The sequence below is a fragment of the Saccopteryx bilineata genome, chromosome 1 (genome assembly GCF_036850765.1).
Source record: "Saccopteryx bilineata isolate mSacBil1 chromosome 1, mSacBil1_pri_phased_curated, whole genome shotgun sequence".
Lineage (NCBI taxonomy): Eukaryota > Metazoa > Chordata > Mammalia > Chiroptera > Emballonuridae > Saccopteryx > Saccopteryx bilineata.
Genome location: NC_089490.1, coordinates 102,112,571 through 102,129,344, shown reverse-complemented (window position 1 = coordinate 102,129,344; position 16,774 = coordinate 102,112,571). Strand labels below are relative to the sequence as shown.

At 36.8% G+C, this 16,774-nt stretch overlaps 1 protein-coding gene across 8 annotated transcripts in view; it reads right to left on the bottom strand.

Moving 5' to 3' along the window:
• Nucleotides 1-455: 455 nt before the first annotated feature.
• The window catches only part of SCYL2 (SCY1 like pseudokinase 2), a 58,193-nt gene continuing 41,874 nt past the window's right edge, over nt 456-16,774 (bottom strand). For 7 of the 8 annotated variants that reach the window (XM_066262421.1, XM_066262392.1, XM_066262402.1 and 4 more), the window contains 7 exons: nt 14,805-14,937; nt 12,388-12,506; nt 7,807-7,907; nt 6,496-6,562; nt 6,260-6,355; nt 5,078-5,197; nt 456-3,702 (listed from right to left, as the gene is read on the bottom strand). In XM_066262421.1, coding sequence (XP_066118518.1) covers nt 3,067-3,702; nt 5,078-5,197; nt 6,260-6,355; nt 6,496-6,562; nt 7,807-7,907; nt 12,388-12,506; nt 14,805-14,937 — 1,272 coding nt within the window. In that variant the 3' untranslated portion in view covers nt 456-3,066. The remainder of the gene's footprint in view (nt 3,703-5,077; nt 5,198-6,259; nt 6,356-6,495; nt 6,563-7,806; nt 7,908-12,387; nt 12,507-14,804; nt 14,938-16,774) is intronic. The other variant, XM_066262459.1, reaches the window with a different exon arrangement.

Here is a 16,774-nt window from a genome sequence, read left to right as displayed (position 1 = left end):
GGCTTTTTCCACAGCACCCTTCATTCTCTCTGCTCTCACTTTGCAAACATGGCTTCTCTCTCCCTCTTCTCCTTCTTCTCTCGGCAAAACTTTCTGGCACAAAAAACCTCTGCTCCAGCAAACATTAGCAAAACAATGGCCTTTCCCAAGCAGGAAGGTAATTTGCGATTTCACATACCCACATATACCTGGCGCTGCCCAGTCCCCAAAGCAAACTGTAAGCGAGCAAACATAAAAATCATATTTTACAAACTTATTTGACCAACAAGGTATATATTTCATGTGGCTTGCATTAGAAGATACAGTTATTAGTGAATGTCAGTTTCAGTATGAAAACCACTGACATAATCTTCTAAATTACTATATAGTAATTTGAATTCTTACAGATTTATTTTGCTCTAAAATTATTTCAAGACCAGTAAATCATAAAGCATGACATCACAACTTAATATGGAGAGTTTTATCAAAGCTAAAATTTATTTGGTGCATAAGCTGTGCTTTCTATCAGGTAGTTTCACATATACCTTTTCCTTTATTACGTAAAAGCAACCATGTGAGGTATTTTTACAGGTTTAAAAAAAACAACATAACAAAAACCTACTTCCTTAACTTACAAAAGTGAAAAGAGGGGTTATAAGCATTCCAAAATAAAAACAAAAATAAACAAATCAAACCCAACCAAGTACATGGTCTATTTCCGTTTCCTTTTATACATCCTCTACATATATCATATACTTTAGCATTAGAAAAGCCAATTCAAACAAAAGGGAATCTTTCTTGTCGTTTTTTTCTATAGGTGCTTTTTAACCTACTAATTGTCTAAGCACAATGAACTTAAATGCTGTCAATATCTGAAATAACTTTCAAGGTGATCTAGCACTTTGAAAATTTTGTTCACACAGAAATACAGTCTGGAAGTAGAACTATTTTTCAGAGGCAATTTCTCAACAGAAAAAGGCAATGGTAACAGTTTGACTGATGGAAATTATTTAAATAAAATACCTTTGAGGATATAGAAAAGAAGTGTAGAGAAAATTTTTCTAAAAATGTAGCACCGTTACCTCAATAAGCAAGCAAATTTCAAGATGTGAAAATTACCTAACAATTACATATTATATTTTTTCAAATAATCTACTTTTATACTTAGAAGTTCAAAGTATGTTATTTACAGTAAGCTTTCCTTCTAACTAAAAAATTGAACATTAAATTATTTTACAAAATAAAAAGCAATTTCCTACTAAACAGTGTCTAATAAATTGCTACAAAGAAAAAAGTCTTTAACAGTAAGCAATTGTATTCCACATGTAAACTTTTCTCGAGAGAAGTATTACTATTGTGTTACAATCAAGACAATCTGCTCAAGGTGTAACTGTTTTGACAAAAAAAAAACAAAAAACCACCTGATCTTAAAGTGCTTTCCATTTCTTGGCCATTTCATCATTCCTTTGAGTCCTTTTTCTAAAACCATGTAACAAAGTACAGCTCATACAGAAACCAGATGTAAAGCTGACTTTTTATTAAAGTATCCCTTACTGAATGCTGCCAGAAATACTATCATCAAATTACACTTTATAATCAAGTACTGTATGGTTAATGATATGTTTAGTGTGTGTGCACACATATATTTCAATGAATAAACTTGGTATTAGCACACTAAACTGCTTAAGATTTATTTTAAATAATAGCTGGTTTCAGATATTTTAAAAACCACAAACTCTATGGCAGCAACTGTAATACATATCTATTTCTCTGAAAGATAATTTTAGAGTTAGATAATGGTGGAATATGATTTAACAAAATTCAAATCACATTTATACATAGTATAAGGCTTCATCTGCAATTGAATGAATAATCAGCAAATCAAAGAAAAATGTCAGAAAAAGGTGATGAAAATAAAGAATGCTTCCTGTTAAAAGAATTTATTCTTTCCTTCCTAAAAACATCTACTTATAATGTTTGAACAAAATGTTTCTGAAATTCCTAGAAAAGAAGTAACCTTCAGTTATAGTAAGTGATGAGGTCAGACTTTATCACAATAAGCTCAAAATTAATTTCCTGGTAGCCAGAAGATACAACTGTTCACTTTTATAGAAGTAAAGTTTATTACATTTGAAACAATACAGCAGAAATCTCAAAAGTTTACTCATTAAATATAGTTTAATTCTTACAAATCTTCTTTTGAAAATGCAATTCATATTTACTGCACCCTCAGAATTTTGAATTCAAATGAAATATGAAGGCAGTAGTTGGGGAAGTCATACTAGAAAGCTTTGTCAAATATGTGTACAAATCGGTACCTACCTCTTCAGTCTGTGATACCATAGGAAAAGTGATTCTAAAGGTAGCCAAGTAAATGCAGAAAAATACATTACTATTTGAGGCAGACCATGCTAAAATAGAATTTACAATGATTAGTTTGCATTTAACATGGTTAACAATGCCTTCAGTTTGAACCAATGAAATCAACATTAAGTTAAATTTTTCAGTCTTCACTCAGTCTTTTGTACTAAGCATCAGTTCTTCTGAGAAGTAAATAGTTGGAAAAAGCAAGTAACCTGATCCCTTCCTCGTTATGCTTATTATTTTCTCACAAAATGCAAAAAAATTAATACAGCATCAAGATTTTTCACATATTAAAATGAAGACTAATGACTTGTGAAGGTAGATTGTACCATGTAGTATTTAATAGATAAAACTTGCAATTATCATCAAGTCAATTTTTAAAATAACACCAAGATTTACAAGCAAAATAAACATGTGATTAAAAAATTCTGCTATTCAAGATACTCAGGTATCTTTATTTTCTCTTTGAGATTGGTACAGGTTGGGTCTTTTAAAAATCTGAAGAAAGTATGTTAAGAGGAAAAATTCCTCAATGCTTTAAAAAACTCAACTGTTAGAGGAGTCCGTACAGCTACCATGCTGGCATGGAAACAGATTTTCTGTCCTAGAACCACTCATCTTCCCATAGAAGTATAGTTCCACCAAGCCAACTATAAAAAGATGTAAGTCGGTTCCCCCATGATTAAAACTGAAATAATCCTTCAAAAATAAGAGCAATATACTTCACCCAAAAAGATCTTTTAAATCATTGCTAGCTGAACTGCTACTGGTCATAGTAGTTGGTGGCTGTGCAAAGTTCTGTGGGTTAAAGAAAGGATTAGCCTGCATACCAAAGGCAGCCTGTCCCATCACGTTCATTTGCGGTCCCATTCCAATACCTGGAGAGCCTTGAGGAGGCGCAAACTGATTAAGCCACTGATTTGGTTTCTGTTGTGATAACTGGTTCATGCTAACTTTGGGTTTCTGAGGGCCAAAGAGATTATTAAGAGCAGACATATCTGTGGGTCTTTGTGGAGTCTGCTTTGCACCAGCAGGAGGAACCCCCACAGCACTGAAGTTTGGCAAAGTAGAAGGTGTTCCCAATGTCATCGTGGTCACTCCAGATGTACTTGGACTACTGAAGAAGTTCTGGTTTGGATTAACTGGCATGTTGAATCCTGAGGTCTGAAAGCCCATGTTAGCATTAAGGCCATTTGTCAAATTTCTCTTTGTATTATCAATTGGTGTTGAAAACATCATGCCAAGGGTCATGGAAGGAACAGAAGTGAAGGTACTTGAAGCAGCACTTTTAGTGGTACTAACAGATAGGCTGGTCAGAGATGACATATTATCCATCAATGTGTCTGTCAAGTCCTTAGTCTGAAAAATATGAGGGAATTACTTCATCTCCAAGAATTCCAAATAACTTCATAATTAGTAAACACCTGATAGATTGTATTATAAAGAACAAGTAAAAATTGCCTGACCAGGCGGTGGCGCAGTGAATAGAGCGTCAGACTGGGATGCCAAGGACCCAGGTTCGAGACCCCAAGGTTGCCAGCTTGAGCGCAGGCTCATCTGGTTTGAGAAAAAGCTCACCAGCTTGGACCCAAGGTCATTGGCTCAAGCAAGGGGTTACTCGGTCTGCTGAAGGCCCACGGTCAAGGCACATATGAGAAAGCAATCAATGAACAACTAATGTGTCGCAATGTGCAACGAAAAACTAATGATTGATGCTTCTCATCTCTCTGTTCCTGTCTGTCTGTCCCTGTCTATCCCTCTCTCTGACTTTCTCTCTGTCTCTGTTAAAAAAAAAAAAGACAAGTAAAAATTAAGCTTAAAAGTCTACACCAAGTTGGTGCAGGCCAAATCTAGCCTGCCAATACATATTCTTCCATGTTTTTTTCCAGATCAACACTTGTAATCCATCAACTAACAGGGAACACTAATTTTGAACTCAAATGAAATGTTGTTTCCCCCATCATCCTAAAATACAGAACTGCATTCTTCTCATTAGCAAATCTGTATTACAAAAAAGGATTCTTTATTATTTTCATATTTTGAACTTTATTAAAATTGTGTAAAATTTGTTTTTTCTATTATTACATAAATTAACTACAAAATATTCTGGATTTTGCCTTTTGGCATACAAAAAATTTTCTCAGATTTTGTGATTAAGAGATAAAAATTAACAAGAAAAAGTTCATTTCTGAAACCAGTAAGAATAAAACTCTCTACAAGGAGGAACTTTAATCAATGCCAGAGTACCAGCACCTAGAACACTGCCTAGAACATAGTAAAATAAATACTGGTCAGGATGCAGAAAAACTATTCCTAAATCAAGTTACAAATCCAACTATTATTAAAAAGCCAAAATTTGAAAATTATTTTTTGCTTAAAAATACATAAATGTGACTATTATATTCCTGATCATTTATTTCAAAGTGAATCTTGTTGAATTAGTACCATGAGACCTAATATTCACCAAATAAATTAAGTAAATAAAAACTCCTCCTGTTCATCTAGCTTCCTCTTAATTGGTAAGAAGCACTATCACAAAACATTATACCCTAGGCAGGCTATTGAGGAGTTGCTGGAAAATCCTTTATGCCCATAATTTCTAGAAGCTGCATATTAAAGTATTCTTTAAAATACATTTTTATATAAACCCCAATAAGCAGATGAAGTCATATATCATCTTACTCCTTAAGAATAGTATGCTTAAAAAAAAGAAAAGAAAGAAATGAACTCTGACCTGTTTGACTGGAGCAACAGGTGTATGTACTTGGGGTTTAAGAGGCTGCTGGCTTTTCAGCTTCTGTGCCTGCTCCTGTTCTTTGGCTAATTTTTGTTTTTCTTCAAGTGTAAGTGATGCCTTAAAACAAAACAAAACAAAAAATTAGCTGGCAACTTCATAACTCCATTTGTAAAACCGAAGATTTCTTTCTTTGTAAAGTATGTCTTGATATGCTTGACAATACCAAATAGTTTGCAAACTACTCCTACACTGGTGATTGCCACAGTTACGATTTGAATTAACTTTAAACCAACTGCAAAAAATACTTAACTTTAGGAAAAATTCATAGAATCTGTGTTAAAATAATTCCAGTATGGAAACAATTAGTATTTTAAAACTGCTCATTAGAGTCATATTTTTCTAGAGACAATGAGAATAAGATTAGGTGATTTCATTTTATAAAATTGGGATATTCTTGTTCAACTCTAGTCTATCTCCAAAAATATTTCAGGAACTCATTAAAATGGTAAGGAAGAAATAAACAGCTTCTTCCACAATGGCTGCATTAAATTTGATGTTTGTTTCTTTTATCAACTTTACTATACTATAAACTCACAGTATGTTCCCTTATGATTTGTGAACCACAGTGTCCAGTGGCTCCAGGGCTTTTACACACACCAAAGTTTACTGTTGAATGAAAAGAAAAAAACTTCCCTCAGCAGAAATTCAAAATTGATATATTGTTTATATTGGATGCTAACCAATAATTCAATTGGAAAGTATAATTTTGTAGTTTATTATTCAAAATCAGATGCAGAAAAAGACAGACTTTACCAAGCAGGGTGACTGGGAAAACAGAGAAAAGACAAAGGAGTCAGGCAATCTAGAAATGCTACCATGTAGGAGGTTGAGTAACAAAGCAACTAAAAATCTTAAGCATATTTATTCTCATCATGGGTCAGCTCATGTTTCACTGATAACTTTTAAATTTCATAAAAATAATTAAAGAATATTTCTTGTTAAGATGCTAAATAGTGTTTCATAAAAAGAAATCTGTGATTTACAGGAAGTTCTGTAATACACTGCTCACAAAAATTAAGGGATATTTTAACACTTCATATTCATTTTAAAATATCCCCTAATTTTTGTGAGCAATAGATATATATGAGTAATAAAAAGAAGAGTAGTAAAGAAACTTACTCTTTTATGTCTAGTCTGTAACACATCCTCTTTATTTTCTGATTCACCACCAGTCAGAAGGTCTGCTCCAATATTGTTAAAGACTTTGTCAATCTGCTGACACAGATAAAAGTCAACTGCTTGAATGATGTTAAAAAAAAATTGTGACTTTACTTCTTAAAGATCAATGCTCCCCAAATGAAGCTCACTATCAAGCACTTTATATAAAAACTTAAATAATCTAAATATCTTCTTACCTGAGCCCCAACATTTGTAACTTTTGTCTCCTCAGAAGCATTAGTTTGATTTCCTATATCCAAAGATCTGTAGAAGAGTTGAGAGTTATGATAAAATACAAAGAAATGCATATTTTAAAAATACTCATAGTAAAAATAGTTCATCCACATGGAATTTATTAGAACCTAAACTATAACTTCACTCTTTAAGGAGAGTCATAAATCTTTTTTACTATTTACTAGTAGTAATTGTGCTTGCCCCCAAAATTAACATTTGTAAACAAGTTGTATTTTATTTTAACTCAACATTGTAGATTTACTGGAAAATTGACTCAGGATGTCATAAAACCAGGCAAGCATTGTTCTTACCATCAGTTTATACACTGAGAGATATGATATGAGAAAAAGTTCAGAATCTGTGACTCTTAATAAATACTATAGTCACTATGATATGGACCAGACCTACACCTTGAAAATAAAGACAGAATTTAGGTTGGAAGAAGAAAAAGAAGATTCATTTATACCTCAAATATAAATACTAGATATTAAAAACTTGTTATAATTTTTTAAAAGTTATTTTCAGGGTTTCTATAGTCAATCCATACAACATCATAAGATCACACATCACAGAATACTCAGAGCACACAAAGGCTACTTCACATCATTCTACGATACACCTGTGCATTTACTTCTAGAAGCCTTCATGTCACATTGAGGCAGAAGCAAAAAAGTTTCTATTCAGGAGCCTTGGTTATGATTGATATCAATTTTACTGATTTTCAGATTTCTTTTGGCTCAGGAATAGACTTTAACAGGTATCTTACAATGTGTCTCCCTCCTCCCCTGGGGGCAACAAATACAGTTAAGATTTGATTTTAATGAACTGGCATTCTCCAGTGTATAATTGTCACTTTTTCCTTCTTTCCTTGAATATGAATGAATGCTCTGTAAGTGTTTCTAGAGTTAGAGAAAAGAGAAAAGGGAGAAATAAAGACACCACAGTTTTATAGGTTTGAAAATTATTTATAAGTGGCGCTCTAGATTTGACCACGTCAGTGGCTAATGCCGATGAAAGATTCTCTCAGAAGCAAATTTTCTCTATGTAGAGAGAATGCTAAGATTATGCTATACTTTTGTACTCAGAAATGACATTAGATTTTCAACAGGATCTATTTTAACTCAGTTTAATTTAATAGGCTAGAATTTTTTTTTTTTACTGTTTTCCATGTAATCAAGCTGAAATGCATCAATTTTGGTAGTCCATATTCCAGAAAATTAATCAATATTTTAATCATGCCTAAACCATGTGCAAGTTATGTGCAACCTACTTACTTCTGCTGTTCTTGCATTATATGAAGTTGCTCCAGTTTAGTCTTATGTTCAGCCTCCAATCTATTAAGCATCTCTTTAATGACGGAAATGAAAGAATTGAACTGGTATAACAAGAAATTCATATGGTTATAATGTTTTGAGTTAGCAACAAATGTTATTTAATAAGATAATTCAATAAGTTAATCACAATATTCTCTATTTTTTACCAGAATATGACCTATTCATAACATGATGTCACAAATATGTATATTTAAACTCAGTGTATCACAGCAAGATTTTACAATACTTTAGTATGGTGGTGAAGCTGATTAGACTTTTAAGTTCCAGAAAACATGTCTCAATTAACTTTATATCCTGATTATCTAAAAATTATTATTCAGGGGGTCTTAAAAAAATTCATCCCCAGTAGTTATTATGTATTGACTTTTCTAGAATAATCCAAAATTGACCATCTAAATTTTGTACATATTTAGAAACAATCTGCCTAATAAAGGATAAAAGATTACTCTGTATTGTTATAAAAATGCTTCGCAAAATAAACTTTGTTGTCTAAAAAGCTGGAAATGACTATTCCAAGTCATTTTATTAATATTTCTATTTTATAAATGAGGAAACTCAGGCTCGGCAAGAAAATGTAACTTACTCAGAGACACTGAGTAACTTACATGGCAGTAGTAGAATTATTGTCTCCCAAGCTTTGCTGTTTCCTACTTGACCACATTGCCTCTCACCATGCTCTACCATCTGTGTACCCTGTGTCTTACCATGAAAGGAACAAAAGGCATGTTACCTTACCATGACCAATCCTCTGATCACTTCTTTAAACTTTTTAATGAAGTATAACATACTAACAGGAAAGTGCACATCTCATAAAAGTCACAAACTGAGTTTAACTAGTAGACATATAAAGGAACAGCGCATCGGTAGCGCACCAGACACTTCCCCCTTCCCTCCTCCCGTCATTTACCACCCTCACCCAATGAGTAAACACTACTCTGCCTTCTAACATGTAGTTTTGACTTTTTTGTATTTTATATAAATGAAATCATTTAATAGATCCTCTTCTGATCCCGCCTTCATTTGCTCTGCGTTGTTTGAGATTCATCCATACCGTTGCATGCAGTTGGTGCAAAAGAGTTCACATAGGCCTGATCTGCTATCCTTGGAAAGGCCAATGTACCAGGATGGCCCTTGGCTGGCCCAGGAACTCAGAGGGTTCCCACTATTAACCGATGATAGTGGCTCACTGTGCCTAAACTATACAAATAATGTGTTTTATGCTGAACACCTGCTTCCTTCCAGGAGTCTGGAATTTGAGTACATGACAGGAAGAGGGTGCTACTTAATCAGCTCCCAGTAAAACCTCCAGGCACTGAGTCTCTAATGAGCTTCTCTGGATGGCAACATTTCACACATATTGTCACAACTCATTACCCAGAAATTAACCACATTCTGTGTGACTCTAGCAGGAGATGACTCTAGAAGCTAGAGCCTACACCCCAACCCCCACTTTGCTCTATGAGCCTTCTCCCTTTGCTGATTTTGCTTTTTTTTCTACCACCAGAAATCACCCATGAATACACCTACATGCTGAGGCCTGTGAGTCCTCCTAGTGAGCCACTGAATCTGGGGTGGTCTCAGAAACCCTCCCTGAACACTAGTTGTGATTTGATTGCTGCATTGAATTTGCTGTTTTTAAATCAAATGCTACAAATGTATTTTCCTAAATTATCTTATCTTTTTCACATAATACATAGTACACTTAGATTATTTTAAATCAGGACTGACAGAAGAGGGCAGTCTTGAATTAGGAACCCTGCCCATAAAACGAATAGGAAAGCAGATCACTCTAAGTTAGACCATGCTAACTATTAAAAATACCAGAAGATGTGAATCAAGTGTTTCTGTTGATGAATATAGGCCCCTAAAAATATCAACCACAAAGCTGAAGAAAACTAACACTGCATTTGAGATGAAGTCATTTTTCCTAAAATAAGCTTTTGGGAATATTTTTAAACACCCTAAATCATAAACATAAGAACTAAGAACAGAAATGACCCAAAGCTGAAGACTATCTAGACATATGATTATCTTATTCTTCCCCAATATTCACTATGTCCCTATTTTGCCAATCGTAACCTCAACCATGCCACCCAATATATGAAGAAACTATCATGCCAGAAACCAAATCCGGAAACACAGACTTTCAAAGGCTAACCCTACCACTTTAATGAAATTCTGGATCTGATTCATGTTGTACATTTCTCTAATTCTAAAACCACCTTCACTCAGCAGTCTCCCCTATGCCCAAAGCTCTCTTGCTTAACTCCTAGCTTTGTTCTAATTCACTCTGAGTGCTTAATTCCAAATCTTTCCTGTCTATCCATTTTTTACACTCTCAGTTTAACAGCAACCCTTCCCAGTCTTTTCCAGTATACTTCCTTAAACACTAGTTCAGTTATGAACAAAATGTGTCATTACTTTGTACCTCAAATTTTCTCTCAATAAATATTTTTGTTTCTGGCACTGCACTATCGGGAATAGAATAAAGAATAGGCTGCCTGACCAGGTGGTGACACAATGGATAGTGTCAGCCTGGGATGCAGAGGACCCAGGTTCAAAACCCAGAGGTCAGCAGCTTGAGCGTGGGATCATAGACATGACCCCATGGTCACTGGCTTGAGCCGAAGACTACTGGCTTGAGCAAGGGGTCACTGGCTTGGCTGGAGTCCCCTGGTTAAGGCACATATGAGAAAGCAATCAATGAACAACTAAGGTGCCGCAACAAAAAATTGATGCTTCTCATCTCTCTCCCTTCCTATCTGTCTGCCCCTATCTGACTCTCTGTCTCTTTTGCTAAAAAAAAAGAAGAATGAAGAATAGGCTATAATAAGCAGCCTTCTGGGAGAGTCAGGAAAGTAAGTACATGGCGTGATAACTACAGTGATAGAGGTATACAGAGAGTTCTATAATAATCTTTGAACACATTACCCCTTTGCTTAAACATTTACCACATCTTGAAAGTTCAAATACCTAAATCATATAGACATTTAAAATCTACTTATTCTAATCTCAATTTATCCTTCTCCTACTATTCCCCTATTGCTGTGATGGCAAACCTTTTTATAAAAACCGCCCACTTTTGCAGTGCTGGTCAACCTGGTCCCTCCCCGCCCACTAGTGGGCATTCCAGCTTTCAGGGTGGGCCAATTGCGGCATTGTTTGGTTGCTCTCTAGTGCCACCATGAAAGCTGGAACGCCCACTAGTGGGTGGGAGAGACCAGGTTGACCAGCACTGCAAAAGTGGGCGTTTTTTTGTTTGTTTGTTTGTTTGTTTTTCTTTCTGAAGCTGGAAACGGGGAGAGACAGTCAGACAGACTCCCGCATGCGCCCGGCACGCCCACCAGGGGCTACGCTCTTCCCACCAGGGGGCGATGCTGCTGGGGCTCGCTCTGCCGCAACCAGAGCCACTCTAGCGCCTGGGGCAGAGGCCAAGGAGCCATCCCCAGCGCCTGGGCCATCTCCGCTCCAATGGAGCCTTGGCTGCGGGAGGGGAAGAGAGAGACAAAGAGGAAGGGGTGGGGGTGGGGAAGCAAATGGGCGCTTCTCCTATGTGCCCTGGCCGGGAATCGAACCCGGGTCCCCCGCACGCCAGGCCGACGCTCTACCGCTGAGCCAACCGGCCAGGGCCAGTGGGCATTTTTTATAAAAAGGTTTGCCATCAAGGCCCTATAGTATTATAGGTATCTCTCAATCAAACTGGATTATTTATTCCTTGTGGCAGACAGACTAGAATAGTTCCCAATGATCTCATTCTGCTCTCCTGCCTTTCTGTAATCCCGTCTTTGAGCATGGGCAGGACCTGTGACCTGCTTGTAACCAACAGAATATGGCAAAGGAAATGGGATGCCATTTCCTTGCTTACATTGTAAGACTGTAACTTCCATCTTTGTAGCAGAGTCTTTCTCTATCCAACTTTGATAAAACAAGTTGCCATGTTGAAGAGACCCATGTAACAAGGAACTGACAGTAGCATCCAGCTAGGAGAAAACTAGGGACTGAGGCCCTCAGTCCAACAGCCCAAAAGGAACTGAATCGTGCCAATACACTTAGAAGCAGATCCTTACACCAGCTGAGCCTTCAGATGAGAACTTAGCTTTAGCTGCAGAAGTAAGAGAAACTGAGCTGAGAATCCACTCTCTGGCGTGGCTGATCCACAGAAACTGTGAGATAATAGATGCTTGTTGTTTTAAACCATCAAGTTTGTGGTGATTTGCTGTGCAGCAATCATGAATACACACTCTTAGACACATTACATTAATATTTCTTTGTTCATACCAACTTCCCAGCCCAAATGTGAAATAACCCTAAATCCTATACATCTTTCAACATTCTGCTTACATACCATCTCCCAATGAAGCCTGCAACAAGCCATCCTTCCACCTCACATACTCTTTACTACGAGCCCACGAGCGTTCACTTAACTCTGTGACATATTTTCCTTGTAGTAATATATTTATATATTCAATGCCAAGAAACGGGAAGCTGAATAAATGGAATAAAACACAAAACAATACCTACCTGATTGAGATTAAGATTATTTTCAATACACAGAGGAATGATATGAGGCAAAACTTTTCCAGCCAGCTGCTCTTTGGTAATTCCCAACTTCTTATGAGTAAAAGTACATTTGTAAATGCCTGATAGAAAATGAGAAAATTTTATAATTCAATACAAATTAATATAAATTAGATAAAGTTATTCTATATACATACTGAATATCAGTATAGTTATAAATTTTTCCTTATCAGTGCTTAAAGGGTGCTTTTACATCCTTATTCTAAGATCAGAATGAGTTCAGCTTTACCATCGGTTTAGATTTAAACATCATGACATATTTATCCTGTACTGTTTTAATTTAAGGACACATTTAAAAATAGTATAACAATAAAAGTCTATCAGAACTAGGTTCAGTTCTCACAGCACAACAGTAAGGTTACATAATGTCCTCTGCCCTCTACCCTAAAAACATTTAAGTATATATATTTCAGACCTCTCGGTCAACTGAAGACATCTATTTCAAAATGTACAGGTACAGGTCTCATTCATTCACATCTTTAACCAATGAGAATCAACATGTTTGACTTTAATAATTTAATTCAACTCCATAAATCCGTCCCTATTGTCTCACCCATTTACTGTAACTTCAAGACTCCATGGGTTACAACTAGTCCACAAAGCCTTTATTTGGTCAACTGAGCACAAAAACATTCTCTAAATGTCACTGAGTAGTAAACATTTTGGGTATAATCCAAAGCTTTAAAGCACACCATCTCCTATTGTTCTCCTGTTAATGCATACTGTTCACTTATATAGTTAAAGGATAACTTTATTGAGAATCTAAATGTTTATTTGCTGAGCACCATGTTAATTACTTTCTCTTCTGTTGTCTCACTTAATTCTTACAAGACTCCATTTACCACGATGATATATATATATATATATATATATATATATTTTTTTTTTTTTTTTTTTTTTTTTTTTTTGTGGTATTTTTCTGAAGTTGGAAACGGGGAGGTAGTCAGACAGACTCCCGCATGTGCCCGACCGGGATCCACCCAGCATGCCCACCAGGGGGTAATGCTCTGCCCATCTGAGGCATTGCTCTGTTGCAACCAGAGCAATTCTAGCGCCTGAGGCAGAGGCCATAGAGCCGTCCCCAGCTCCCGGGCCATCTTTGCTCCAATGGAGCCCTGGCTGCGGGAGGGGAAGAGAGAGACAGAGAGGAAGGAGAGGGGGAGGGGTGGAGAAGCAGATGGGCACTTCTCCTGTGTGCCCTGGCCAGGAATCAAACCCGGGACTCCTGCACGCCAGGCCAATGCTCTAACACTGAGCCAACCGGCCTTATCCTCATTTGATAGATGAAGAAATGGACTGGGGCTAGGACTCTTTCCACTATGCCAGACTCCTCAAGAAGACTAATTTCTTTGAGCCCAAAAGTGTCATATCATATCCCTACAGCTCCAGAAGTCTGCAATAAAATACTTGCTGACCATTCCTGTAATATTTACTGAGGGCTTTCTATAGACTAGACACTAGAGTAGGCATTAAATACACATGACCAACTATAGTTTTTCTTCAAAATTCAAAAAGAACTTCAAACGTAGTAAGAAGTGAACTTTTCTTTTGTGATTCTATACTTATGTCTGTTTTATTAGCATTGCAGACCTCCAGCATTTCCAGGACTCTCACAGCTTTAACTATACTACTCACAAAATTAGGGGATATTTCAAAAATGAATATGAAGTGATTAAATATCCCCTAGTTTTTGTGAGTATATTTACAAACAGTTTCAGAGTGTCTTGACGTAGCAATCTGTAATTATGCCGACAGAATAAATGTGCTGTAAGGCTAATTAATATGCTTCATCAGCACATCACTTAGCAGTGAGGCAGTGATGAAGATTTAAACACATCTCAATTAAAACCCAACTCTATGACTTATTAGTTGTGTAATTTTCAATAACTTACTTCACTTCTCAGTTTGCTTTTGTAAAGCAGAAACAATAGTACCGATCTCATTGGATTTTGGGGAGGACAAAATAGGATAATGCAGAGAAAATATTTAGCATAGTGCCTCTGACAAATTTGATACCAAATAAACATTAGATACTACTAGTAAGACTAGGATCAGTATTTCAAGTGGCTTTGTTTGCCTCACTTTTTTGGTACCATTTCACAGGGAAAATATCTGCTATCACGGTATTTGTGAAGCTAGGATTCCCAAATGTCTTATTCCTTTGTAAATGTCATGGTTCTACCGCTTTTGCTAAAATTAACAAAAAGAAAAGTTCTATCATGACATTTACCCCATCATTCTGCAATTACTAAATGCTACACACATGAAAAGAGAGGACAATGATACTATAGACTGAAAAATGGACTTGCATGACAGTACAACAATAGAATAGTATCAAATGACATTAAGTTTTCAGCTACCTAAAATCCCCATGAGGACTGCAGGTTCCTTGGATGGAATTTGTTGTAAGAAGGGCAGGATATCATCAAGTACAAACCACTTATCCAAATATTCCAAAATCTTTCCTAAGCACACTAATGAATTTACACGAACCTATTAAAAGAGGTAAGTTGCATTAGTCACTTAAAGTCTGCAATCGAGAACAAAGTATTTAAGTGTAAATTTAATCTTCACATAGACATTGAAAACTCAAGAATAAAAGTAGGTGTAAAAGCTCGCATCATATAGAAAAATATATATATTTACTATTTTCTGACTTGTTTCATTTTTTTTTTAATTCAGTGAGAAAGGAGAGGAGAGGAGGCAGAGACAGACTCCTGCATGCACCCCAACCAGGATCCACCCGGCAAGCCCACTAGGAGGCGATGCTCTGCCCTTCTGAGGTGTTGCTCCATTGCTCAGCAACTGAGCTCTTCTTAGCGCCTGAGACGGAGGCCATGAAGGCATCCTCAGCGCCTGGGGCCAACTCACTCCAATTGAACCAAGGCTGCAGGAGAGGAAGAGAGAGTGAGAGAGAAGCGAGTGGGAGGGATGGAGAAGCAGATGGGCACTTCTGCTGTGTGCCCTGACCGGGAATCGAACCCAGGACATCCACACACCAGGCCAAAGCTCTAGCACTAAGTCAACTGGCCAGGGACCTGACTTGTTTCAGAAAAGAATATATGATGGCTTTACCAGGACCCTAGTAAAGCTAGAGGTAAAAAAAATGGTTTAAAAGTTAGCTACAGGAAAAGAATGGTTTAAAAAGCTGTATCATTTTAAATAAAGTGATTAGGACTTGAGAAGCTTTACTCTATGTGTTTACTAAGAACATTTCCTTGGGGACATTTAAATCATAAAAAGAACTACATTCTTCTACCAAGTCATCAATTTTACTGATCTAGTATTTTTCTCTAACTCAGGTTCAATTCATTTTAAAACTAAAAGTATGTTAACAACATGTAAAGAGAATCTCTATTTGTCCCACATAAAGTTTTCTATTTCTAAATATATCTTTTTTTTTTTTTTTTTTTAGTGAGAGAGAGAGACAAAGACAGATAGGGACAGACAAATAGGAAGAAAGAGAGATGAGAAGCATCAACCTGTAGTTGTAGCACTTTAATTGCTTTGTCATATGTGCCTTGATTGGCAGCTCCAGCTGAGCCAATGATCCCTTGCTCAAGCCAGCAACCTTGGGTTAAGCCAGCGACCTTTGGGCTTAAGTCGGTGACCATGGGGTCATGTCTATGATCCCACTCTCAAGCCAGCGACCCTGCACTCAAGCTGGCGAGCAACCTAGGGGTTTTGAATATGGGTCCTCAGTGTCCCAAGTCAATGCTCTATCCACTGCGCCACCACCTGGTCAGGTTAAATATATCTTTTCTTTTTTTTTAAGGGGGAGAGAGAGAGAGAAAGGGAGAGAGAGATGAGAAACATCAACTCATAGTTGCAAGACTCTTTAGTTGTTCACTGATTGCTTCTTATACCTGACTTGACCAGGGCGGTGGGGGGGGGGGTATCAGGCCAAGTCAGTGATTCCTTCCTCAAGCCAGCAACTGTAGGCTCAGGCCAGCATCAATGGGACCATGTTGATGACCCTACTCTCACGCTGGTGAGTCAGTGCTGAAACCGGATGAGCCCATGCTCAAGCTAGCTGGTTCACTTCAGGGTTTTGAACCTGGGACCTTAGTGTCCCAGACTGACATTCTATCCACTGCACCACCCTGGTCATTTCTAAATGTCTTTAGCCCCGGGTGAATAGCTTGGTTGGTTAGAGCACTGTCCTGAAGCCAGAGATTGTGGGTTAGGTCCCTGATCAGGGCACATACAGGAACAGATTGATGTTCCTATTTCTCTCTCTCTCCCTTCCTCTCTTTCTAAAATCAATAAAAAAATAAACATTAAAAAAAATAAATATATCTTTAATAAAGTTACTAAAACCTAATATTTA